This window comes from Schistocerca serialis, chromosome 4, assembly GCF_023864345.2.
Source record: "Schistocerca serialis cubense isolate TAMUIC-IGC-003099 chromosome 4, iqSchSeri2.2, whole genome shotgun sequence".
Lineage (NCBI taxonomy): Eukaryota > Metazoa > Arthropoda > Insecta > Orthoptera > Acrididae > Schistocerca > Schistocerca serialis.
The window spans coordinates 351,161,402-351,188,408 of record NC_064641.1 but is presented as its reverse complement, the minus strand read 5'-3'; the positions used below and the strand labels follow the sequence as shown (position 1 = coordinate 351,188,408).

General features: G+C 45.2%; 1 protein-coding gene across 1 annotated transcript in view; it reads left to right on the top strand.

The window, feature by feature from the left end:
- Positions 1-26,735, top strand: part of LOC126474874 (chymotrypsinogen 2-like) — a 439,039-nt gene extending 412,304 nt beyond the window's left edge. Inside the window, exons 6-8 of the mRNA XM_050102354.1 lie at positions 4,623-4,906; positions 18,349-18,500; positions 23,935-26,735. Coding sequence (XP_049958311.1) covers positions 4,623-4,906; positions 18,349-18,500; positions 23,935-24,114 — 616 coding nt within the window. The 3' untranslated portion in view covers positions 24,115-26,735. The remainder of the gene's footprint in view (positions 1-4,622; positions 4,907-18,348; positions 18,501-23,934) is intronic.
- Positions 26,736-27,007: the final 272 nt, after the last annotated feature.

Sequence of the window (27,007 nt, the reverse complement as noted above, 5' to 3'; positions counted from 1 at the left end):
AATCCAATGACTGTTAGCAAAATATGGAATCGGTGGGTTCAGGAGGGTAATACGGAGCGCCGTGCTGAATCCCAACGGCCACGTATCACAAGCAGTCGAGATGACAAGCATCTTATCTGCATGGCTGTAACGGATCGTGCAGCCACGTCTCGATCCCTGAGTCAACAGATGGAGACTTTTGTAAGACAACAACCATCTGCACAAACAGTTCGACGACATTTGCAGCAGCTCGGAGATCATGGCTGCGGTCACCCTTGACGCTGCATCACAGACAGGAGCGCCTACGATGGTGTACTCAACGACGAACCTGGGTCCACGAATGGCAAAACGTCATTTTTTCGGATGAATCCAGATTCTGTTTACAGCATCATGATGGTCGCATCCGTGTTAGACGACTTCGCGGGGAATGCACATTGGAAGCGTGTATTTGTCATCGCCATACTGCCATATCACCCAGCGTGATGGTATGGGGTGCCATTGGTTACACGTCTCTGTCAGCTGTTGTTCGCACTGACGGCACTTTGAAGAGTGTGTAGGGAAGCAGCCTACTCACGCCGTATAAAATTCACATCAGTCTTTCCATTGTGTGCCAGCCTAGTCCGCTGTAACTAGCTCTGACGTCATAAATGTTGTGCAATACTTTAACAATCAAGTAAATAACCTGAAACGTTTCTAGCATGTCAGGAGTAATACTAAATCAATATGTGTTGAATATCAGTTCAATAACTTTAACCATTTTCGAAATTTGGACGTTTTTCTGTAAAAATCATTGGCGCAACAGAAAAGAGCTAGAGACTTAAAAATTTCTATTTAGATTCCTTTTTCATAATAATTTAGTAGAAACAGTATTCTGGATCTCACAAATTAAAATTTTTGTTGAAATTCATAATTTTCTGGTTTTTGTCTTAGAAATTAAGGAAGCAAGATAGATTAAGTAGGCGAATAAATAAGGCTAGGATGTTTAAATTTAAGTAGAAGGGAGATCCGCTATAATCATAAAGATGCGAGAAGTTTCAACTGAATAACTACAAAACTATAGCGATAGCGTATCTCCAAAGGGCAAGTTCAGAGCTCGTCTACTGCGTGTAGTGTGAATAAATTAATTCTCTCGCCCAAAATAATAGACTTAGCCACGACAGACTTTTATTATGATAACTTACCTGTATGCTGATTGCACATTTAAATTGAGAGCTTCATCGGCCATCAGCAAAGGAAGCAATGATTTATTCGATAACTTAAAGTGCTGCATTACTAGCCCAGCGGCTAGTTGGGAGAGCCGATTTGATCAGGCGTTCCCTTAGCCGTCCGCACCGCGGCTTTATATATAAGAACGCTGCGTGAGGAAAAAAGGCCCCGGTTCTCTCCAAACACTGATTAGCGCACCATCTGTGCCAGGAGTCGCGTCGCATTGGTATCATTGCTATAAACAGCCTCAGATGCCGTAATAAGTTACTCGGGATACACGTAACCATGAAATCGTTTTCGAGTGAAGTGTTAATTCTGGGATGACTCTAATGATCTATCTTCAATTTGCGTATGTCGTATTTTCACGTGCCGCCGCAGGACAAACATTCTACCATTATTTAGTGTGCCGTTTGATGAACATTATCATCAAATTATGGCGAGCATTCACTTAAACATTTAATTTGAACAGTTATAGTTGCATCAGCACATTAGACTCTGAACTACTCTGTTAGTTGGATTGTGTGGATTCTTTTTGGTCTATTACTTTCAGAATACAGTGAACATTTTTAGAGAATAGTTTTTGATTATGAATCCCAGACAATCTCCTAATTCCTCAGAGCTATAAGCTGTAGCTATAAGTGTATTTCTCAAATGAAGTGGGCACTAGGAATTCTAATTACAGGCTTCACGTTTTTCTAATCTGGTTGCCAATATTGTAGTTAGAGAGCCAGTGTTGAGAACAGCAAAAGACAGCATAAATAATAGGGACATTTATAAATAACAATAATTCCACCCGCCGCCCCACATATGGTGCATCGGCAGGGAAATGCATCTTTTCTACGTTATATTCTACAATCATTCCACCCACCGCCCCACATATGGTGCATTGGCCTGGAAATGCATCTTTTCTACATTACATTCTACATTAAATATAGCAAAATACTTCCACTAGCCGCCACACAAGTGGACGTTACATTTCAGATGTGTTACGACCCGTGGCTCTACCCTTCATTCGATCCCTGCGAAACCCTACATTTCAGCAGGATAATGCACGACCGCATGTTGCTGGTCCTGTATAGGCCTTTCTGGATACAGAAAATGTTCGACTGCTGCCCTGGCCAGTACATTCTCCATATCTCTTACCAGTTGAGGACGTCTGGTCAATGGTGCCGAGCAACTGGCTCGTCACAATACGCCAGTCACTACTCTTGATGAACTGTGGTATCGTGTTGAAGCTGCATGGGCAGCTGTGCCTGTACACGCCATTCAAGCTCTGTTTGACTCAATGCCCAGGCGTATCAAGTCCGTCATTACGGCCAGAGGTGGTTGTTCTGGGTACTGATTTCTCAGGATCTATGCACCGAAATTGCGTGAAAATGTAATCACATGTCAGTTGTAGTATAATACACTCCTGGAAATTGAAATAAGAACACCGTGAATTCATTGTCCCAGGAAGGGGAAACTTTATTGACACATTCCTGGGGTCAGATACATCACATGATCACACTGACAGACCCACAGGCACATAGACACAGGCAACAGAGCATGCACAATGTCGTCACTAGTACAGTGTATATCCACCTTTTGCAGCAATGCAGGCTGCTATTCTCCCATGGAGACGATCGTAGAGATGCTGGATGTAGTCCTGTGGAACGGCTTGCCATGCCATTTCCACCTGGCGCCTCAGTTGGACCAGCGTTCGTGCTGGACGTGCAGACCGCGTGAGACGACGCTTCATCCAGTCCCAAACATGCTCAATGGGGGACAGATCCCGAGATCTTGCTGGCCAGGGTAGTTGACTTACACCTTCTAGAGCACGTTGGGTGGCACGGGATACATGCGGACGTGCATTGTCCTGTTGGAACAGCAAGTTCCCTTGCCGGTCTTGGAATGGTAGAACGATGGGTTCGATGACGGTTTGGATGTACCGTGCACTATTCAGTGTCCCCTCGACGATCACCAGTGGTGTACGGCCAGTGTAGGAGATCGCTCCCCACACCATGATGCCGGGTGTTGGCCCTGTGTGCCTCGGTCGTATGGAGTCCTGATTGTGGCGCTCACCTGCACGGCGCCAAACACGCATACGACCATCATTGGCACCAAGGCAGAAGCGACTCTCATCGCTGAAGACGACACGTCTCCTTTCGTCCCTCCATTCAAGCCTGTCGCGACACCACTGGAGGCGGGCTGCACGATGTTGGGGCGTGAGCGGAAGACGGCCTAACGGTGTGCGGGACCGTAGCCCAGCTTCATGGAGACGGTTGCGAATGGTCCTCGCCGATAGCCCAGGAGCAACAGTGTCCCTAATTTGCTGGGAAGTGGCAGTGCGGTCCCCTACGGCACTGCGTAGGATCCTACGGTCTTGGCGTGCATCCGTGCGTCGCTGCGGTCCGGTCCCAGGTCGACGGGCACGTGCACCTTCCGCCGACCACTGGCGACAACATCGAAGTACTGTGGAGACCTCACGCCCTACGTGTTGAGCAATTCGGCGGTACGTCCACCCGGCCTCCCGCATGCCCACTATACGCCCTCGCTCAAAGTCCGTCAACTGCACATACGGTTCACGTCCACGCTGTCGCGGCATGCTACCAGTGTTAAAGACTGCGATGGAGCTCCGTATGCCACGGCAAACTGGCTGACACTGACGGCGGCGGTGCACAAATGCTGCGCAGCTAGCGCCATTCGACGGCCAACACCGCGGTTCCTGGTATGTCCGCTGTGTCGTGCGTGTGATCATTGCTTGTACAGCCCTCTCGCAGTGTCCGGAGCAAGTATGGTGGGTCTGACACACCGGTGTCAATGTGTTCTTTTTTCCATTTCCAGGAGTGTATATTTGTCCAATGAATATCCGTTTATCATCTGCGTTTCTTCTTGCCGTAGCAATTTTAATGGCCAGTAGTGTGCGTTTGGGCAGAAATGGTCCGATGGTTTTGCGAGCATAACTGGAGTTACTGCATCCACAGCTGTTGCTTCAGTTCAGCCAAAGTTGTTGTAAGGTGGGTGCATATCTTTCACAATCCTCCATATGAAATCTGGTGACCTTAGAGGAGATAAGGTGACCTTAGTGGGCAATAGTACGAGATGTGCATGCTTCGTGCCCTGTAGGTAAAGAGAAGTGCTCTACTCTCTGCACAGCTGTAACTGAATTGTACCTGTTGAAACGGAGTATCCGAAATGCCTGTGTTGCTGTAGCATCGCTATTTCCACTCGACAAGCACTGGGCAATGAATGAGCGAACGATAGAGATACGTGCACCAGGAGGGCCATTATCGCCAGTCACATGAATAGGTAGCCGACGCTGACGTAAGGTTTTAGTTCCGATGCGAACATTAAAATGAACCCCAAGTTGCTGTCTTCATTGATGTTTTACAATCTTGTGAAGTTGCCTGAATGTCTTTGAGACGCCCTGAACGTCGCGGTGTGTGTTGCGGCCGCAGCGTGCAGCGCGGGGCCGTGTCGCGGCTGAAGGTGCGCCTCGGGGAGTTCGACGTGACGGACGGCGGCGAGCCGCTGCGCCACGAGGAGCACGAGGTGGCGGGCGCGGCGCTGTACCCGGGCTTCGACAACCGCAGCCTGGCGCACGACATCGCGCTGCTGCGGCTGCGCGCGCCCGCCCGCCGCCGGCCGCACATCGACGTCGTCTGCGTGCCGCGCCTGCGCGCCGCACATCCGCCGCCCGGCGCCGCCTGCGTCATCACCGGCTGGGGCCGCCGCACAGAGGGTAAGCACTGCCCACTGGCTCTCGTGCACGCTGCACCTAAGTCTACGAATGACAGGGCCTTCATATAATCACAACATAGGTTAGACGGAATAATCGTAACTGCTAAACAACGGCGCGGTGTACACTTGCGAGGTGCCGGGGTGGAGAAGAGTTTGTACCTCTTTAGTTCAGACGAATTTTGCATGAGAACGAGACATGCACTCGACCCCTCCTTATCTACCAGCTAATTAATTATACGCACAACGGTAACGGAAGGAAATGATGGTGAACCCTGCTAGTTGGTAAAATAAGGAGTGCACACTCACAATAATTAAATTAAAATCGTAATCTATATAAAAAAGAGAACTTTATTATAATAAATTACAATAAAGTGAACACCCTTAGCTGGTTACAGGCGTTGACATAGGTCAACAGGGACAGATGAAAATGTGTGCCCCGACCGGGACTCCAGCCTGGGATCTCCTGCTTTCATGGCAGACGCTCTATCCATCTGAGCCACCGAGGACACAGAGCATAGCGCGACTGCAGGGATTTACCTCTGCCACGCCTCCCGCAAAACCGATATTCTCAACGTATTGTCTCGCGCTACAGTCGTAGTGCCCCCGCCCATTATACTCATTACTCGCAGCGCGTTGCCGATTCCCGTGATTCTGGCACTGTTTGTGAATCTGCACAGAAGAAGAAGACGGTCAAGTGGTCGGTGAGCATTAACTATATATATATATATATATATATACTAAGTATATATTTATCATAATAAACAACATGAAATGGTATTCTGCCTATATCTACGAAATGATATGCGGATTAAATATCACAATAAGATTTATTATATATCAGAACATAAATGCACATGATTGTCGACACACACAGTAGGTTAAAGGACAGAGTTACTAAAATATTATGAGAATAAGAGTTGGCTCGAGCACAAGGTGCGCCGGCCGGTGTGGCCGAGCAGTTCTAGGCGCTTCAGTCTGGAACTGCGTGACCGCTGCGGTCGCAGGTTCGAATCCTGCCTCGGGCATGAATGTATGTGATGTCCTTAGGTTAGTTAGGTTTAAGTAGTTCTAAGTTCTAGGGGACTGATGACCTCAGATGTTAAGTCCCATAGTGCTCAGAGACATTTGAACCATTTTTTGAGAACAAGGCGCTCCTACTCTCTGTGATGCAAGAGATTGACGATAACGACTGGAGGCCCTAATAAATCAAATATTAATCTCCCAACTATATAACAGTATCGCAGTTAGTAGTGAGAGCTCAAATGGGATCACATAGAGAAACAAGCAAGGTGAGCTTGTAGCAAAGCGAGCGTGCTCGCTGCTGAGGGATTTAATATAAAATTGATAAGGTTCTACAATGCCGGAGCCGCAAAATACTGTATCAATACTGAAATCTGCAGCCCGTCGTCTGCAGGCAGCGTCCTGATGATGTAGGCGCCGACTTCTGCCGTGCAGCAACTCTGTCTCAACCCCTGGCCGCGAAGGCTGTCCGAGAATGCTAAGCTCTTCCGAAAACGAGCGACCAAGTCGCCAGACCGTCCGACTCCGAGGAAGATCAGATCCCGAAGCTACCGCCCGCGCAACGCAAGAGAGATTCCAACATTGCTCTACTCCCTACTCTCCTCGAAAACTGCGAATCAGCATTCAGTTCTGATTCCATAATTCCCCAACACTGTCTCAGAACATCATTCGCGCCAACAGCGACCGTTCCCTCCAGTTTCGAGCAGGGCTTTATGATGTCAACTAGCCTCAGTTTAAGTTGACCAATCATGCCTCTGCTATTCAGCTGAGCACACTGAACTTGCCGTTTGACCGGCTACGAAAACAACTTGCCTAGACCACCGGTCATCCGGCGCCAGACAGTCACACCCAGCAGGGCACGATCCACAAGTATTCTGAGAATCAAGAGGACAATGCAGTCAGTCAGCGCCAGGAATCTTCGTTCCGGACGCGCCGAAACGGTAAACACATAAACTGTGGCAACACTCAGATGTCTGGCAGGTCCCTTCACCCTGCATACAATAGGCGAAACTCGACCGACGTCACACGTTCCGCCAGGCGCTTAAGCCTATTGTACGAACCCCTCAGAATTCAGGGACGTGCAGTCCCCGACCGGAAACGCAGTGTACCGCGTCCTCTGATGCACGCCTCGCACAGGCCACCCAGGGAAGTAAAGATGGTTCAGATGGCTCTGAGCACTATGGGACTTAACTTCTGAGGTCATCAGTCCCCTAGCACTTAGAACTACTTAAACCTAACTAACCTAATGACATCACACACACCCATGCCCGAGGCAGGATTCGAACCTGCAACCGTAGCGGTCGCGCGGTTCCAGACTGTAGCGCCCAGTGAAGTAAAACAATATGTTTAGGAATCAAGTGAAAAGTATTTTTTTTTTTGCGCTCTCAGTACAAATACTCTCATTACAATAACCTTGTCCGCAGCTCGTGGTCGTGGGTAGCGTTCTCGCTTCCCGCGCCAGGGTTCGCGGGTTCGATTCCCGGCGGGGTCAGGGATTTTCTCTGCCTCGTGATGACTGGGTGTTGTGTGACGTCCTTAGGTTAGTTAGGTTTAAGTAGTTCTAAGTTCTAGGCGACTGATGACCATAGATGTTAGGTCCCATAGTGCTCAGAGCCATTTTTGAACAATAACCTTATTCGGTCTGTTACTACCGTGCAATGACATAGAACATTAATAAAATTGATGAAAATGAGAGGAGACATGCAACAGAGGGCATGGAACCTCTCACACTATCTGAGTAAAAGTATCCGGTCATCTATTAGTGGATATTTACGTGGGTTGTGTCCATCTTTCGTGTTTATGACAGCTGGAACTCTGCTGGAGACACTTTCAATTAGGTGTCTGAAATGTGTGTTGTCTTTTTTGTTGTTCGGCTTCTTTTTTATGCCGTTGCACATATGCAACTTGGTTATGAAAAAAACGTTAATTAGTTACGAACTACGGCTTGCGCACACTTTATTCGACATGCAAACGTCACTACAGATATTCGGATTTAGGTTACGACATGTTGGATTTGCCTGCCGTCATTGACGATGATGCGGCGCAGACGAATAGCGAGCAGTTTCAAAGGAAATATCAGTGACTCAGAGAAGATGTAAAGACCTGCTGAGCCACGATTTACGAGGGCCGTTTTAGTTTCACCCTCCGATCGATCGACAAGTTAAAACCACAGTAAAAATCCAGTGAAGTATTGTGCAGATGTGTCGCGCAGTGTCTTTAGTATGTCCGTCTACGGCGTGACGTCGCACTTTTCAGTTCTGAGCACGTAACGAACACTTGCAGATGCCTAGAAAATAATGTCTCCCACCATAAGTGGATTCCGGCTAAGGGGTTTCTCCTGAGTCCACGCACCTTACATAAATTAACATGCGTTTCCTTCTTCATGATAATTCTCGGCCCCCTACTGCAGGTGCAAAGAGAAGCTCCAGCGGTGTGTGTGATCACCCACCATACAAACCGGACTTGGTTACCTCTGATTATCATCTCTTGACAAATACAAACCGCTGGCTGTGAGGACAGCATTTTGGCACAGAGAACGAGCTGCTGCCAGCACAGGGATATTGGCGGAAATCATGGTTGGCTGCCTAGAATGACTAGGATATTCTAAAGTTGGTATCACGCTACGACAAATGTCTGAGTCGAAACGGCTATTACACAAAAGGGGTAGCTGTGATATCCATTTCTCGACCAATGGGAAGTTAAAAAATTAACCTTATATTAACCTACAAGTTCATTAAAAGTAACATGGTGCACACTGCAGCTAAAGCTGCCTTCAACCCGAGGGTTGGTCTGAACATCAAAGAGTAGTGTATGGTGCCGGTTTCAGCAAGCCCCTGTCTCGTGCACTGGTCCATAGGGGCCGTGGCTTAGTTCCCGTCGCCTAACAGGCTAGCGGTATAGCGAGCTGACAGCGCCTGCGCCAAACTGCTGCGCTATGCTCTCTACTTAAGGTATTCACTTCTCCAACTCGTCTATTGTACTGCTCCTGCCTTTTGCCTGTCGGCAACTTACTAAAGGTTACAGGCAAAAATTTAACTCTGTAAATTGTTATTCGTTTTTCCCATCTTAACCAAACAGCAGTTATGGCAGTTTTACACCCGCCTTGTATCACTTTTATTTACAGACCATCATCAGTATCCTTTGGTGTTTATTGTTCTTAAGTTATGAATATCAGTGATCCCTACGCACAAGAATACATTATCTTAAATCTGTCGATATATTTTCGATTTGTGGTATTTTTGAAATTATGAATAACAGTCAGAAGAATCTATTCAACGAAATTATATTCTGCAGTTTTTATTGGTGTCACACACTTTTTATTGTATCCTGCCTACTCGTCAAATATTGGGTGCCTAGGAATCTTGCTTTCTCGTATCGCTAGACAACGATCCAAGCAGATCGGATTAATGAAAGTTTATTACAAAATGAAATGATTACAATACTTAACTTCGGGAAATACAGATGTGTCACAAACAAAGGCGACAGATAAAATAAGAAATCTCTTCAGTATAAACTAATCTGCATAGCAGTAGCGAAATGATTAGTCTTGATGCCGTTCTTGAACTCGCTGCTGTAGAATTCGTAGAACTGGGAGTCTTCAACTCCACGCGGCGAGGCCGCGCGGCGCTTATGTCCTCTTCGTGTAGAGCACGCTGCCCCCGGTCAGCGTGCAATTGGCTAACGTCGTCTCATAGCCCTATCTGCTCTAACGCTCCCGTCGGGCGTGCCGGCCCTTGACTTTCGCGGAAGTACTTTTAAACTAATAAAACGTATGAACTGAGACTACAGTGGAGTATGCAAGCTCGAACATTCATTGAAACCGCTACCAATGCGTCAGTTTCGCGTAGTCAATGGAATAATACACACATCAAAAAAAGTTTTGCATCACCTCGGTTCTGATAGTTCCGGAGCCTGTACAGAAAATTTGGAATAGAGATCAACATAAACATCCTATCCGCCATTTTTATTGCTCATGAAAACCACACATTGCATGTTGTACCACCATACAGCGAGACCTTCAGATGTGGCGGTCCAGATTGCTGTATACACCGGTACCTCAAATACCCAGTAACACGTCCTCTTTCGTTGATGCATGCCTGTATTCGTCGTGGCATACTATCCACAACTTCATTAAGGCACTATTGGTCCAGATTGTCCCACTCCTCAACGGTAATTCGGCGTAGATCCCTCAGAGTGGTTGGTGCGTCACGTCGTATATAAACAGCCCTTTTCAATCCATCCCAGTCATGTTCGATATGGTTCATGTCTGGAGAACATGCTGGCCACTCTAGTCGAGCGACGTCGTTATCCTGGAGGAAGTCATTCCCAAGATGTGCACAATCGGGGCGCGAACTGTTGTCCATGGAGACGAATGCCTCGCCAATATGCTGCCGATATGGTTGCACTATCGGTCGAAGGATGGCATTCACGTATCGTACAGCCGTTACGGCGCCTTCGGTTACCACCAGCGGCGTACGTCGGCCCCGCATAATGCCACCCCGAAACATCAGCGAACCTCCACCTTGCTGCACTCGCTGGACAGTGTGTCTAAGGTGTTCATCCCGACCGGGTTGCCTCCAAACACGTCTCCGACGATTGTATGGTTGAAGGCATATGCGACACTCATCGGTGAAGAGAACGTGATGCCAATCCTGAGCGGTCCATTCGGCACATTGTTGGGCCCATCTGTACAGCGCTGCATGGCGTCGTGGTTGCAAAGATGGACCTCGCCATGGACGTCGGGAGTGAAGTTGCGCATCATGCAATCTATTGCGCACAGTTTGAGTCGTAACACGACGTCCCGTGGTTGTACGAAAAGCATTATTGAACATGGTGGCGTTGCTGTCAGGGTTCCTCCGAGCCATAATCCGTAGGTAGCAATCATCCATTGCAGTAGTAGCCCTTGAGCGGCCTGAGCGAGGCATGTCATTGACAGTTCCTGTCTCTCTTGTATCTCCTCCATGTCCGAACAACATCACTTTGGTTGACTCCGAGACGCCTGGGCACTTCCCTTGTTGAGAGCCTTCCTGGCACAAAGTAACAATGCGGACGCGATCGAACAGCGTTATTGGCCGTCTAGGCATGGTTGAACTACAGACATCACGAACCGTGTACCTCCTTCCTGGTGGAATGAGTGGAACTGATCGGCTGTCGGACGCCGTCCGTCTAATACGCGCTGCTCATGCATGGTTATTTACATTTTTGGGCGGCTTTTCTGACATCTCTGAACAGTCAAAGGGATTGTGTCTGTGATACAGTATCCACAGTCAAAGTCTATCATTGGGAGTTCTGGGGACCAAGGTGATGCACAACTATTTTTTATGTGTGTATAAGGAGTCTTCAAATGAATGTGTACAAAACGTCATAACAACCAAATAAAGCACCTCAGGCATGCTTCAAACTGGGTGACGAACTGAAGTACAGTGTAGGAGTGGGACGTATCACAAACACAGGAATTCTGGGAACAGGGAATCCTTCAGCACGTGAAACAGTAAGATTGTTGTGCTGAGTCCTCTGGTGATTTCTTTTGAATAAAGGGTTATAGCCACAGTGTTGTTTCTCACTTTTTATTTTGAACGCCCCTCATATTTTCACGTAACCAATGAGGAGTGAGGCAATGAATTTCTAGCACTGAAACTGAAAACATTCTCTTCTTCGCTACTGTCACAAATATTTGGCTGTTTCTCCGAATATGTCTCGGATTACGATGTTTTGGTTAGGTTGGGACCTAACAACAAAGCTTAAAGGCAGCAATTAAATTTATGATCTTGGTTGTCACAAATATTTGATACTTTCTTCCCGTATACGTCACAATTTTCGAGTATGGCTTAGACTAGCAGAAGAGCTTAAATTGCTCCGAATGAAATGAACAGTAATTAAGTTTGTAATCTTGGATGACACAAATATTTGGCTGTTTCTTTCGAATGTGTTATAAAATGGGATTAGGCACTGATTTTAGGAAGTAGAACGTAGTAGGTGATTACTGGTTGTCAAAGAAATACTTTTATGCACTTTATTTGACTCTCAGCAGCACAACGTAAATATAACATTGCTCAACGGTTAGACCGTGCTCTACCACATCACTGTTAGAGCTCATAACTTTTAATGACTTTAATTTGATACCTTAAAAAGTAAACTTGACCATGCAGACTGCATGAGAACGCTCACTTCAAATTATGTGTACACGAATGTTATTACATTAACTTGTCGATCTTCGCAAACATCAAACATTTCATAATCGAAAATATATTAAATTGATTTATCCAAAATTTAATAAATGCAAGTTGAAATTAACTTCAAACAAATTAGTTTAAGATAAAAATATTTACTGTTACTATACTGCAGAATGTTCAATAAGGAGTTTTGTTATTAACAGGCTTATTGTCACGTATGTGTTGCGAATGAGTAGCGTAAAGTATTGTGAGTATGTAGCTAAGTGTATAATGTTGCGCAAGTGTACCAGTAAAGGAGTAACCTAACGTCAACAGGGACCAGCAGCACAGAAGTTTCTGGAAGGAGCAGAGGTCAGGAGGACAGCGCGTGATCGCGTGAGACGCGCTTGATGCGATCCTATATAAGCACCGCCGCCGGCGCTGCTGAGGATTCAGGTTCCATCCGTCTGCCCCAGACGCTGTAACTGCGCCACTCTGACCCCGCGACGGGACTTAGTTTCTCGTGGCACTCAGCTGCACAGAGTACATGCAGGATTGCGCATCGTAGTCAGTGTGTTAGTGCCTCGTAGAATTCGACAGTTGTTTTCAATCCTACACCGTTGTTCAGTCTCAATTATTATTCAGAGTTCTTCGTCCTTTTTCCCACCGAGTTTCCTTATCTGAAAATATTCCAGTTTGTATTCTAACGCAACAGGTTTACGAGTTGGACGAGCCACTTCACAACTGGAGACAGCGTCAGCTCCTATCCTGATCCGCTTGCAGGACACTACATTACGACCAGTGACCATTTTCATATACATACACACTCAGCACTTAGCCTTAACCTATGCAGTAAAAAAATTAAGGTGACTTTAATATTCACCCTCCCTTTTTGACCACTGAGGTTCCTGGCAGTTCTAGGCTCGTCGTTCTCTCGTCTTAATATTAAAAAAGGTGTGTTAATGAATAAGACTCAAAGTTCGGAGCAGCTCGACTTACTGCCAGCTCCAATAATTATTAGACTGCGAGTAGGTATTCTCTGGCGGCTAGGTTACACATGCATAAACACTTCATACACATGACACAACATCGATTAACTTTCTGTAAATCTTCACAATGCCTATTGAAGATTCCCAAGGTTAACGTACCGATTGCTTACACAACAGAGTCGACTACCAGCTGCAGTGTTCCCAATTAACGGTCGATGCGCTCCAGATTCATTCACCGTAAGATAGATCTCCAGCTACCAAAGGGCATGGCTCCTGTCAGAATACTGGCCGCCTCGCCTCCAGACGCAAGTCCACACACTGCCTTCTTGTCTGCGCGTGCAGTGAAACGACTAGTCTCGCAGCGGCACGCTCTCTTTCGGTGACTACAGGCACTTCCAGAGCTTCACTTCCCACTCAGTACGCTTCTATATCTCACTCTGTGATTACTCTCTGTGTTGTCACCGCCAGACACCACACTTGCTAGGTGGTAGCCTTTAAATCGGCCGCGGTCCGTTAGTATACGTCGGACCCGCGTGTCGCCTCTATCAGTGATTGCAGACCGAGCGCCGCCACACGGCAGGTCTTGAGAGACTCCCTAGCACTCGCCTCAGTTGTACAGCCGACTTTGCTAGCGATGGTCACTGACTACATAAGCTCTCATTTGCAGAGATGACAGTTTAGCATAGCCTTCAGCTACGTCATTTGCTACGACCTAGCAAGGCGCCATATTCTTCAAGAATGTATTCTGAACAGATAATATTGTGAATCATGTACCGTCAAGAGCGACGTTCATCATTAATGGATTAAAGTTAAGTATCAAACTAATTACGTCCGCTTTCTGAATTCTAATTCCTTGTCATGTTCCAGACCTCACGTCAGTATAGTTCTTCCCTCCTCAGGCCAGCCTGCGTGATCTAAAACGGGTGCATTTCGGCCTTCCACTAGTAACACGGTGTTTTCTGCCAACACAACACTCTCCTCCTCTTACTCTGTTCAGCGATTCTACACTGAGGTGAAAAAAGTCATGGGATACCTCCTAATATCGCGTCGGACCTCCTTTAGCCCGGCATGGTGCAGAAACTCGGTGTGGCGTGGACTCAGCAAGTTTCTGGAAGTCCCCTGCAGGAATATTGAGCTTTTCTGCCTCTTTAGCCGTCGAAAATTCTGAAAGTGTTGCCGGTGCAGGATTTTATGCATGAACTGACCTCCCGTTTACGTCCTAAAATCTTCGATGGGATTCTTGTCGGGCAATGTGCGTGGCCAAATTATTCATTCGAATTGTCCAGAATGTTCTTCAAACCAATCGCGAACGTTTCTGGGCTAGTGACATCGTTGTTTGCGAACAAGAAGTCCATGAATGCAAATGATCTCAAAGTAGCAGAACATAGCCATTTCCAGTCAATGACAGGTTCAATAGGACCAGAAGACCCAGTCAATGCCACGTAAACACAGCTCGCACCATTATGAAGCCACCACCAGCTTGCACAGTGCCTTGTTGACAACTTGTGTCCATGGCTTCGTGGGATCTGCGTCACATTCGAACCTACCATCAGCTTTCACCAATTGAAGTCTGGACTCATCTGACCATGCCACGGTTTTCCAGCCATCTAGGGTCCAAAAGACGATCACGAGCCCAGGAGAGGCGCTGCAGGCGATAACGTGCTGTCAGCAAAGGCACTCGCCTCGGCCGTCTGCTGCCATAGCCCATTAACACCAAACTGCGCCGTACTAAATGATACGTTCGTCCTACGTCCCACATTGGTTTATGCGGTCATTCCACGCAATTCTGCTTGTCTGTTAGCACTGACAATTCTACACAAATGCCGCTGCTCTCGGTCATTAAGTGAAGACCGTCGGCCATATCTCGTGCATGGTGAGAGGTAATGCCTGAAATCATGTATTCTTGACGCGCTCTTGACACTGCGGATCTCGGGAATACTGAATTCTCTAACGATTTCAGAAATTAAATGTCCCATGAGTCCAGCGCTAGCTACCATTCCGAGTCGTGCGGCCATATTCGCGTCAGAATCCTTTTCAAATGAATCATCTGAGCAGAAATGACAGCTCCGGTAATACACTGCCCTTTTATATTTTGTGTACGCGATACTACCGCTATACCATGACTTTTGTCACATCAGTGACAAATTGCTGCAGAATTCAATGGTGGGCCATCAGCGAGTGTCAGCTTGCCAACCATTCAACCAAACTTCATCGATATGGGCTTTCGGAACCGAAGGCCCACTCGTGTACCCTTGATGACTGCACAGCACAAAGCTTTATGCCTCGCCTGGACCCATCAACACCGACATTGGACTGTTGATGACTGGAAACATGTTGCCTGGTCGGACGAGTCTCGTTTCAAACTGTATCGAACAGATGCACGAGTACGGGCATGGATACAACCTCATTAATCCATGGATCCTGCATTTCAGCAGGGGACTGTTCAAGGTCGTGGAGGCTCTGTAATGGTGTGGGGCGCGTGCAGTTGAAGCTATATAGGACCCCTGATATGTCTAGATAGACTCTGACAGCGGGCACGTTCATAAGCATCCTGCCTGGTCATCTGCATCCATTCATGTCTATTGTGTATTCCAACGGACTTCGGCAATTCCGTAAGGAGAATGCGACACCCCACACGTTCAGAAACGCTACAGAATGGCTCCAGGAAGACTCTTGAGTTTAAACACTTCCACTGGCCACCAAACTCCCCAGACATGAACATTATTGAACATATTTGGGATGCCTTGCAACGTGCTATTCAGAAGACGTCTCCACCCCCTCGTACTCTTACGGATTTGTGGACAGACCTGCAGGATTCATGGTGTCAGTTCCCTCCAGCACCACTTCAGACATTAGAATTATATTAATACCTTCAGCTACTGACGGGCGTTGATATACATCAACGGGGACTCGAACCCGGGATCTCCTGCTTACATGGCAGACGCTCTATCTATCTGAGCCACCGAGGGCACAGAGGATAGTGCGACTGCAGTGACTATGTCGCGCACGCCTCCTGCGTGACCCACATTCTCACCTTGTATGTCCACACACTATACTCGTAGTTTCCCACCCCAACACACTCATTACTCATGGAAGACATTCTTACCAGGTCCCGTAAGAGTTCGGGGAATATGTGTTCACCCACACAGAAGAACACGGTCATGGCCGGTATTTCCAGAACTATATATTATATAGATATGGTCTCTGTTCTGTCGGACATGTCCGAAAGAACAGACACCATATCCATATAGTATACCTCAGACATTAGTCGAGTCCATGCCGTGTCATGTTGCTGCACTTCTGCGTGTTCGCGGGCCCCTACATGGCAATAGGCAGGCGGACCAGTTTCTTTCGCTCTACAGTGTATATACCAGTTACAATGCAAGACTGCAAATCAGTATAGTGGGAATGAGAGGTAGAAGTTTCAAAACTAGGTATAAAGAACATATAAGAAGCTGGAAGTATAAAAATAGCCATTCTACCTTTGTCAGACACCTGATAAAACAAGGATATAACCATATAGTTTGGAACAGGACATGATAATTATTAGGGTGGGAAATTAAAAAAAAGCTCTTACATTAAAGGAAAACATTAATGCTCAAAGAGCCCTTGAAATGAAAATGAAAGTAATTAATGAACAAGTAAAGATAAACGAAACCTACTGGTCATGTCAGCTCTCTCTCTCTCTCTCTCTCTCTCTCTCTCTCTTTCAAATATATACACACACACACAGACATAACAACACATGCACACACGTAACAAATGAACATTTATGATTTATGACATTTAAGAAACCACATATAAACACCACAACGCAAATAAAACAAGAAAGATGAACACACAACTATAGTGGCAACACTGCACACCGTAAACACACACATTCAGTACGCAACATGACACACGTGGATTAACAATATCAAAAATCGTAACAGCAAAGGATAATTTAATCTCACTTGTGTTGCAAAAGTTATTTCTAATCTGAAAAACAGAGAAAATCCAACATGGAAGCATATTTGTAACTACTTTATAACGCGTTTATTATGTACATAAAACAAACATGTAATACGTGCCACTGAATATCCTTGACACACAGATGATGGGAAAAACGTATGGGAAAAAACAAACTAAGTTTCATGGTCACAAACTTTTTGTTAACAGTTTACCGGTTTCGGTCTTTAATGAACATCATCAGATCTCTTTCATAAAAAAAGTCTTAATGTTTTTATGAAACAGATCTGATGATGGTCATTAAAGACCGAAACCGGTAATCTGTTAACAAAAAGTTTTTGACAATAGACGTAAATTAAAGGAAACTTATTACATATAAGTTTCATTTAACTGTAAAGACGTAATACATTTCCGAGAATTTTGAGGCAACTAAGGGCAGTCACAAAACGGATAAATTGGCGCCAATTTAAATTATCAGGAATAATTTCTAATATTATCCGCAAGCAGTTAGAATATGACAGTCAGTTGTTTTAGAACTGTTGACATTACGTGATCTTTTCCAACCATGTAGCAGCTAGCGTTGATGCTTCAGCTTGAAATACATGTTAACTCGATGTAGCTGAAGGCGTGTCGTCTACAGAAAACAGCTCTTATGTGCTTCCAGAAGACTCACCTTGATGATTCTAAGGGAGTTCCTCTACATAAAAGGAATCGATAGTGTGGCTGAACCTTAGTTCTTTAATTAGTCTGTATCTGTCTGTTATGCTTTGATACGTCATTAATTGACATTTAATATTAATATTGTGTCAGTATTAAAGATAAATTTGTGTTTCTGACAGTGGACATGCCATCCACTGCAGTAAAATCGTGCTAAGTTTGGAAATGTCTCACAATAATGCACCAGAATGCGTGCCGTAAGTGTCACCATCCAGTGAAGAAATGATTACATGAAATAAGGGCACAAATCATGTCGTTACTTTCATTTGCCAACTTAATAACAAACTGCTTCTTTGCTAACAGCGTTTTCTGAATAAATTCTGTACTTGAAAGAAATATTACTGCCAATACTTGTGCTACATATGAAGATTTTCGCTACTTGTGCATTAGATTGAACTATCCAAAACACAGATTTTGAGGAAAAATTGATGAGAGTAAAGAAGTCGGTGGGACTCTCGGTCATTCGAGAATCTGGTAACGATGGTGACAGATTTGCAGCCTTCTCTAGAGCCGCGTCTGTTGAGAGCTATCGCTGCATGCATTCTCAGTGACTGGATAACACGTCGGAAATGTTGGCACCACGTAACGCCTACTCGCCTGCTCGCCTTGTGTTGCAGACTCTGACCACTCGGTGGTGCTGAAGGAGATCTCCGTGCCGCTGTGGAAGAACGCGGACTGCGAGAGGATGCTGCGGCGGCACTTCGGGCCGCGATACTCGCTGCCAGACACCGCCATCTGCGCCGGCGCCGAGGGCCGCGACGCCTGCGACGTAAGTGCAGCCACCGTACTAGACGCCGGTTACATAGCTTGTTGACGTACATCGAGCTACTGCTGTACTACTCCCCTTATTCGTAATCTGTCCAATCAAAACTATTCTTACACCCCAAAGTAATGCAGAACTCACGAGTAGGTACCACGAGTGGCGGGTCCGTCAGTGTAGAAGTTGTGTATTCCCGACATACTGCCGACGGAAAAGCGACCAAATCAGTGCTAAAAAGGTATTGTTTGTGTCTACAGTCGCGATTTATTTATTTTGCCCAAACATTTATTTTTTCATAAAAGTTGTTGAAACACCTGGTTAAATCCGCAGGACAGAACGGGTAGTTGGAATTGTGGAAAGGGGTCAAAAATGAACGGCGGTCAGCTACACTCGAACATATTTAACTTTATTTAGTTGCCCAAACATTACAGCGCAATTTACGACCTTAACTATCGACTGAACATGTCACACAATCTTATAGCTTAAGGGCACAACCTCTTTAATTTTTTAAACGGCTGAAGCCACACGATTTAAAACACAACTACAATAAATTTTCAAAGGTAGAAGGCCCAAAGCTTTATTCTTAAATAATTTTCAAAAAGGAGGCTGAAGCCTCAAACAATCTCAGATTTAACATGTAAGGAATTTAAATTTTAAGACGGCTGAAGGCCCATGATTGAAAAACACAACTACAATAAATTTTCAACAGGTATAAGGCCGAAAGCTTCACCCAGAAAAAATATTTTAAATGAGGCTGAAGGCTCAAACAATCTAAGACTTGGCAAGTAAGAAATTTTAATCTTAAAACGGTTGAAGGCTCATGATTGAAAAACAAAACTACAATAAATTTTCAAAAGGCAGAAGGCCCAGAGCTTTATCCAAAAATATTTTAAATGAGGCTGAAGGCCCAAACAATGCGAGACTCGACAAGTAAGGAACTTTCAGTTTTAAAGCGGCTGAAGGCCCATTATTTAAAAGCCAACTAAAAGCATACAAATTCAAACCATCTGGTACGAGCCATTAAAATACACAGTCAAACAGCAATAAGGAAAAGTGATACAGCCAGCGGCGCTCAGAAGCTTCCGGGGGTCGGTCTGCAATTGAAATGTTAACGTCCGCTTAGGGGGGACAGATAGGCGGCCCAACTGTATCCGATCCGCCGGCAACCCAACCAACAGAGAGTCAACGGACCCACCGACAAGACGACTTGCTTTCCACCCGACCAGTACACAAGGAACTCCAATGTCAAAACGTAAAAGGCGTAGCCGCCCACAACCAAGTATGCGTAAGCTGTCAAAACTACATACAGATGTTGGACAGCGACCACACGGTGAGGAAAGGACACTGCCTGAATTTTACGTCAGCGATCATGGTAGGTAAACGGAACGCTAACGGCCACAAGGCAGAAAATTCCGCTGGTGCACTTGGACTTGAAATAACCAAAATACAGTGAAACTCCACCGGATGGTGGCCAAACTTTCGCCAACTCGAACACTCGCTGTTGCTCACGTGAATACACCGAACAGCCAACCAAGAAAAACAGACTGGCTTCGGTAATTAAATCACCACTCAACTTTGATGTCCTGGGTTGGTAATCCACGAACCTCGTAGCAATTGGAACAGCTCCCATACACTTCGTAGAGACAGCCAGTGGGCCCGGTCCACTGCGCCGCATGGAGATTTCCTGGCTGATCCACACCAACCGACCGACTGCCACACATCAGCACGGAGACAGCACTAAAGCAACTGAGCAGTCGACATCAAAAGCTACACAAAGTTTGACGAACACTTGCACGAAGGACTAGACTATACTAACGGCAGCGACTGTGCAATAACAAGGACGAACCACGAGTCAGCACACGCGGGAAACCCTTAAGCGATCGCCGGCCAACATACACGTCGTCCGACAATACGACCGACCGACGACCAACCAAGGTGGTCCGCACTCAAGTGATATGTATCGGCAACCGTCGGGAGAGTCATGGCTGTCCGGACCTCACTGCAGCCGCGCCCCGACTGAACTTCTGCCGCGTCCTAAGTCAAACACTGCCAGGTCCGAACTGCAGTGCTAGCGCCTCCCAACTCTCAACACACGATAACCGGGAAGTAATAGCAGTCAGCAAAGATAATACACCCGGGCTTATATCGATAAGCGCCGCTGCTGCCGCTCACGGGCAGGCAAGGCGGCAACTCAGTGACACCAGTAATTAAAATTAACATAACAAGGTGGTGATACAGTAAAATCAGGATGTCAAATGAGATATGGCATGAACACGAGCCACGCACGGCTCAGTTGTGAGTAGAGAAGCAGCAACAGAAAACGAGTCGTTCAGGAGAGCTAAGTGACTTCGGATGTAGTGTAGTCATTGGCTGTCACCAGAGTAACAGATCAAGTAGAAACATTTCAATCTTCCTAAATGTCCCCAAGCCGACTGTGGCTGATGTGACTGTCAAGTGGAAACGCGAGAGAACAACCGTAGCTAAACCGAGACCAGGGAGATCTTTTTTACTGAAGAACAAAGATCGCCGAGCAGTGCAGAGGTTAGTTCTAAAAAACGCATGAAATCAGCGGAAGGGTTCATTCGTTAGTTCCAAAGTGCTGCCAGCTGCCCAGCTAGTTCGATGACTATGCGGAGGGAATTCAGCTCCTCACAAGCCACCCATTTCTATACTCAACGCTAAGCGATACTGGGGGCGGTGTAAAGAGCGACGCTGGACAGTAACTGACTGCAAGCGAGTGATATGCAGTGGTGATTCATGCTATACCCTGCGATAATCCCGAGGGAGGGTTTGGCGAATGTCTGGAGAAGGTTAGAACCATTAAGTGTAGAGCCAACAATGAAGCACAGAGGAAGTAGTGATACGGTATAGGGATGTTTCTTGTGGTAAAATGTCGACATCTTACTGCCCTCAAGAAAATGCTCAATGCGGAACGATATGAACACATTTTACAGCTCTGTGTACTGCGTACCGAATAGGAATAGTTCGGAGAGATTGACTCTATAAACATATCAATGCATCTTCTCATAAAGCAGCATCTATGAGGCAAAGGCTTGTGGACAACAGCGTTCCTGAAATGGACTGCTATGCCAAGAGACCCGACCTAATCCCACTGGAACCATTTGGGATGAGTTCAAACGGCGACTTCGTTCTAGATCCCAAGGTCCACCCTCCTCTGGTTTCGCTTCTCGCTGATTAATGGGCTGCCATTCCTCCACAGACACCTCATTGACAATGTCCCTGCAGACTTCAAGCTGTCATAAAAGCGAAGGTTGAGCTACCCCGTATTGACGTTCACTAATGAGTGTCCTGACGATATTCGTAAGATAGTATTCATCTCAAGAACTGAACTTGTCCATTCTCCCCCTTTTAGCCTGCCCGGAACACCGACGTACTTTTTCTCCGTCCTGCTCTCCAGCCATTATACCATCGTAGTCGGTTATTTCTCATAATAAAAGACAGCAACAAGCGGCATGTATCAGTCGAGGGTACACGTCGCACAATTCAGTGCCTGGAGTGCCAACTCGTTATACCTACCCGGATCTCACAAACAAAGCATAGTACGACATCCTGAGGTATGTTATTGTTCGAAACCTTGCTACTCAGATCTTCCTCGTCTACAATGCGAATAGATTTGTGAAGAAGACGTTATGTATTTCCTATAGCATTCATTCTTGGATTACTTATTTCTTCAACTGGGGGTCAGAAACCTTGTAGATCATGCGTTACGGTGAAAAGCATGTTTTATTACAATTTTACAGAAATAACACGCATTTTTCTTGTATTTCCATCAATGAATTTCATCGTACGTCTCTAAATTTCTAGTTTCGCAGTTACAACTAAAGTAGCTGTAAGATACCAGACCAGCACGTGTGACGTATTAGCCTATTACAAGAACGGGAGTCTGAGGGTTCAGGTACATCACGGGCGGCGCTGGTAAGTGTGGGACGGACCAATGAGGGAATAGCGTCGTGTGACGGGAGTTCAAATTGAAAGTATTCAATTTATCATAAGTTAACATAAAGGGAATTACATGGAATTTTCCTAATTTTTCGATCGTGTGGTAGCGTCCACTTTTCTTCGGCCATGCTGATAGATGCTTTGGGCCGTATTGTCGTGTCCTGACATAGGTGGGAGAGGGAAAAAGGGGTTGCTGGTCAGTCTGCGCTCCTGAGCGGTACAGAGCAGAAGGCAGAAGGACAACTCACAGCGAAGGCATTTGACTGTTTCTTTTCTATCTGAGCCAACACTGGTACAGGCATTTACTAGAAATGCAGGTGGTAAGACTCGGTAGAGAACTCATTGTGGAGACTCTTGGACAAACAGGGTTTTGAAATAGTTGTTTATTCCAGACAAGACTAACTAATACGCTGGAGGCTAGTTCTAGGCTTAGAAAAACCATGAATAACACTGTTACAACAGAAGCCAGTGCAGAAGTCCCAGGAGTGGATGCTAACCACAGTAGGAAACACTAACAGTATCTTAAGGCAACAACTTAGTTGCAAAACAAAACATAATGACTGTTACAGTGTTCACTGAGGCACTCCAAGAGAGAGAGAGAGAGAGCGCAGACATACGCGGAGCTGGACCGAGGCTGGAGCTGACGGACGCGGATTCGGCGCCCAGATCGTCTGACTGAGAACTCTGCCAAAATGCGGAATCTAGGGGCTTTAAAGAGTCGTGTGGGGGCACTGTTTTTCCCACTTTAAGCCACCCAGCCAATCCCATAGGTCTCTTGCAGGTGCCTGCCAATCACGGTTAGTTAGGTCCCGTCTACTGCTCCTAAGGGGGGGATGTTAATGCAGTTGCACTAACTAAGTCCGTATTTGGTATCAACATTGTTCAGCTGAAAGCTAAACGTAACTGCTCTGCCAAATAAGGCTTGCAACATTATTGTTATACGTCATTTAGCCCCGTCCCTCGGGCTCCCAGGAGTAGGGACTGCTAGGTCAACAGTTTTTGGCGTTTTCGCTCTCTTTCTAACCCTTGTGAGTCTACTGACGTTGCTGTTCTCAGGGCTGGTATCAAACTGGCTTTATATACTAGTACTTGCCTGTTGGTTACAAAGTTCGACGCTGACAACCTACTACAGCGTCTAGATGACATATAAAGTTACATGTTAATTCCTTGAAGAGTAAGTAACGCCCTGGGACCGCGTCTGGCGGCGTCTGCATTTTCGCAAGGCTCTCCCCTTACTGTTTACTTCATGTAACAATAACTCTCCTAGTTTCGTCTGCCCTCAACATCGTCTCCGCTTCTGCGCCTTGGAACGCCCGTCCTCCTTTCTCACAGCTTCAAGATAACACTACAGTAGCAAGGAATAATCAAAACATTACAGTATTCTGCCCACGGTCCGCGAGTTGGGCACCCCCGGTGTACGTAATCGTAACAAATCATTACGGAAGGGACTGTGGAATTACAGATGTGTGTTTCTGTGGTGCAGGGTGACGGCGGCGGACCTCTGGTTTGCGAGCAGAACGGCCGCTGGTACCAGGTAGGCGTCATCAGCTTCGGCGTGGGCTGCGGGCGCCGCAACACGCCGGGGGTGTACACGCGCGTCGCCATGTACGAGCAGTGGATCATGGACACCGTGCTGCGGCACCGACACTCCGGCCGGCAGTGACGGCGGGCGGCGCGGGGGCGGAGGCGCCCTCTGGCGCGGTGACCGGCGGTCGCCAGGGGGCAACGGGCCTCCGGGACCCGGGCTGCTGACACTGTCTCAATCGGCTGTTCGTCTCGCAAAACGAGAAGCGCCGTCCCTGAAAATAACGGCGTCCAGAGGGAAATAACGTGCCCGCATGGCTCCTCAGCAGTGGCGTTATCTCTCTCGCCTGGTTTCGACCTTGTGATACTGTGATGAGTTGTGTTTTATTTATCTGCTGAACCGCAACTTCCACGAAAACTTAGATAACGATAAAAATAGATCCATACGTGAGTATTATATTACGAACCTCTAACGACGAGTGAGTGTTAATAGATCGTGAAGCGGCCTTGCTATAATGGTGCAGAACAACTTCTAATGGATCCTAGTGTTGTTTTGTAGCCTATAAATTGATTTTATAATGTGCACAATTGGTTGCTAGTCGTATAATAAGTATAAGCAAATACCCATTCGTGCAAACAAATTCTCTGCAAGTGTAAAGTGTTATGTTGTAATTTATTTGGAAGTCCTGTAGAGACACACACTTTTCAAATTTACTGCCCGATACTTCGCTGTAACTGTAGGTAAACATAGTAATCATTTCTTTGTTTAATTGACGTGCTCCGTCGCCGTCGACTGTTTTGCAGTTTTGTTTCCGGTTTGAACCAAACTACCAGCACGATATTCATGTTACAATTTTCACTCATTAGTACATGTAAACGTTTGTTGTAGAATTAGATGGTATTTTGTTTACAGCTTCCACAGACACGTCGAAAATACTTCCATACATTTTTCAACGATTACTGTTCGTGCTTTGAAAACTAAAGCATAGCAGAGTGAAATGCTAAATACTTTGTCGATCAACTTTCGCGTCTTCTGTGGACAGTGTTGAAGGAAGATAAAAAAGTATTGGATTAGACCTTTTTAAACCTTTTTTTCCAAACGATTAATTCATAAACAGTATTCGCAAAACAATCGTTAAACAGTTTGTAGTTAATTATAGCTTCCAAAGCGTAATATTAAGAAGAGAGTCATCGTTAGTAAAATTATAGTAATAATTTGCGTCAGTTCCAACTAGCTAAAGACAAATAGTCGAATGAAAGCCTCTGTAGCCACTGAAAAGAAAAAACGTATATTTCAAAATATTTTTTATGACTTTCCTTACGAAAAACTAATGCAAATATGGTGCAAGAAAATTCCGTTAGCAAACTAAAAATAAAGATAGTCATTCGTAAGGAATTCGTATTCTTCATCAGCCACTTGTGCGAATTCAAATAGATTTAAGTTTTTGAAAAGTATAACATTATAGTTAACCGCTAACATCCACCATGTAATCCAGAACACAACTTTCGAGGAATAGATCAGCGAAATTGACATTCTTCAAATTATTCCAAGCCATTCTTAGCGATGTCTTTTCTTCACTATAAGACGTGAGTGGATCCGGCTGTACTTCATTCATCCTTCTGATTTATGGTAACGAATAAAATTCACTTAGGTTAATAAAGATTCCTCTAACGGGCGCAACGACTGGAGTTTTCCATTTCTTAATTATTATCAGTATTTGTAATTACATGTAGTTAGAACTATAAAAATTTTTGACCTCTTAGATCTCCATTTCATTAGTTTTCTGCTGTTACATTATAAGTTGATAGCCCTCTGGGAGAGAACCGATAAATGTTTTGTTATCGAAAAACTTTATTTCATTCCAAGCAGTCTGACGTGCATTCATTACGTTATTATAGATTTATAGAATGCTAAATGTTAAATATTGTCTTCCTGATTAAGCATCTAAGAATCCTATTTTTAATAAGAAGTTTTTATTTAAATATTAATGTTGAGAATCACAGAACACAACAGGATTCTCAAGGTCTATATGTGAACAATTTTGTATCGCAAAATATACCGTGCATTATAACGGTACGTTCAATTTTTTACAACTCAAAACTTTCCAGCAGTATAGTTATGGTCTCTGAAAGTACTTCTGAAGTTGCTGACCGATACAAGAAAACCACGATATTGGTAGCTCATTACGTTGGTTCCTATTTTTCTCCACTGTTATCCCACGAGTATCAGATCCGTTAGTATCCTTCACACTTACACATACAGTAAATTGATTTTGTTGATCTTCGTCTGTGAATCTTGCTATCTTGCATGTGTTGTTTCAGTAATATTCTTATCCGTTCATTTCCATTTTTCGTGGAAAGCTGCTCAGATTCGCCCACCCTAAACGTTGTTTATGATTTTCAAGTCGAAGAAATAGTGAGTATAGTAGTTTTTTATACCCCTCTGGCGACAAATAATGTAGATTTTTAAAAGGAATAAATTATTTACAATTTTTGGTGTGCTTATGAAGAAATGTTGAAGCCTAAGTGAATCCCGTTGTTGCAGTATCAATGACGTAAATAAACTCCTCTCTTCTGGCACTAGACACTGTTTGTCACCGTGTATCGGTGCAAATGTTGAAATAGGATTGCAGCAGATGATAATTTAATAGTTTATTACGACAAACGCTAAATGAGTCTTAAAACTGTAGGATTCTACTTTAATTTATATGAAATGTGTTATTTGTAAAAGTAAATGTACAGAAAATTATACTGTATAATTATGGAATACTCCATGAAAATAAAGTATGTTATAGTAACAACTAAGAATGGCAAATTTCCTTATATTTCCCACAATAAAAATATAATCATTGAAATTACTGCTTCCTACAACAGGATAATTATAAGAAAACCCTTGCTGAAATGTATGTCAAAACCTCTCTAGAATAACACGCTGGAAATTTTATAAACTATAACATAAAAACGCATCATAATGTATTATGGACTGACCTTTCATGGATTTATGCTAGACGGTGTACCGAAACGAAATACCA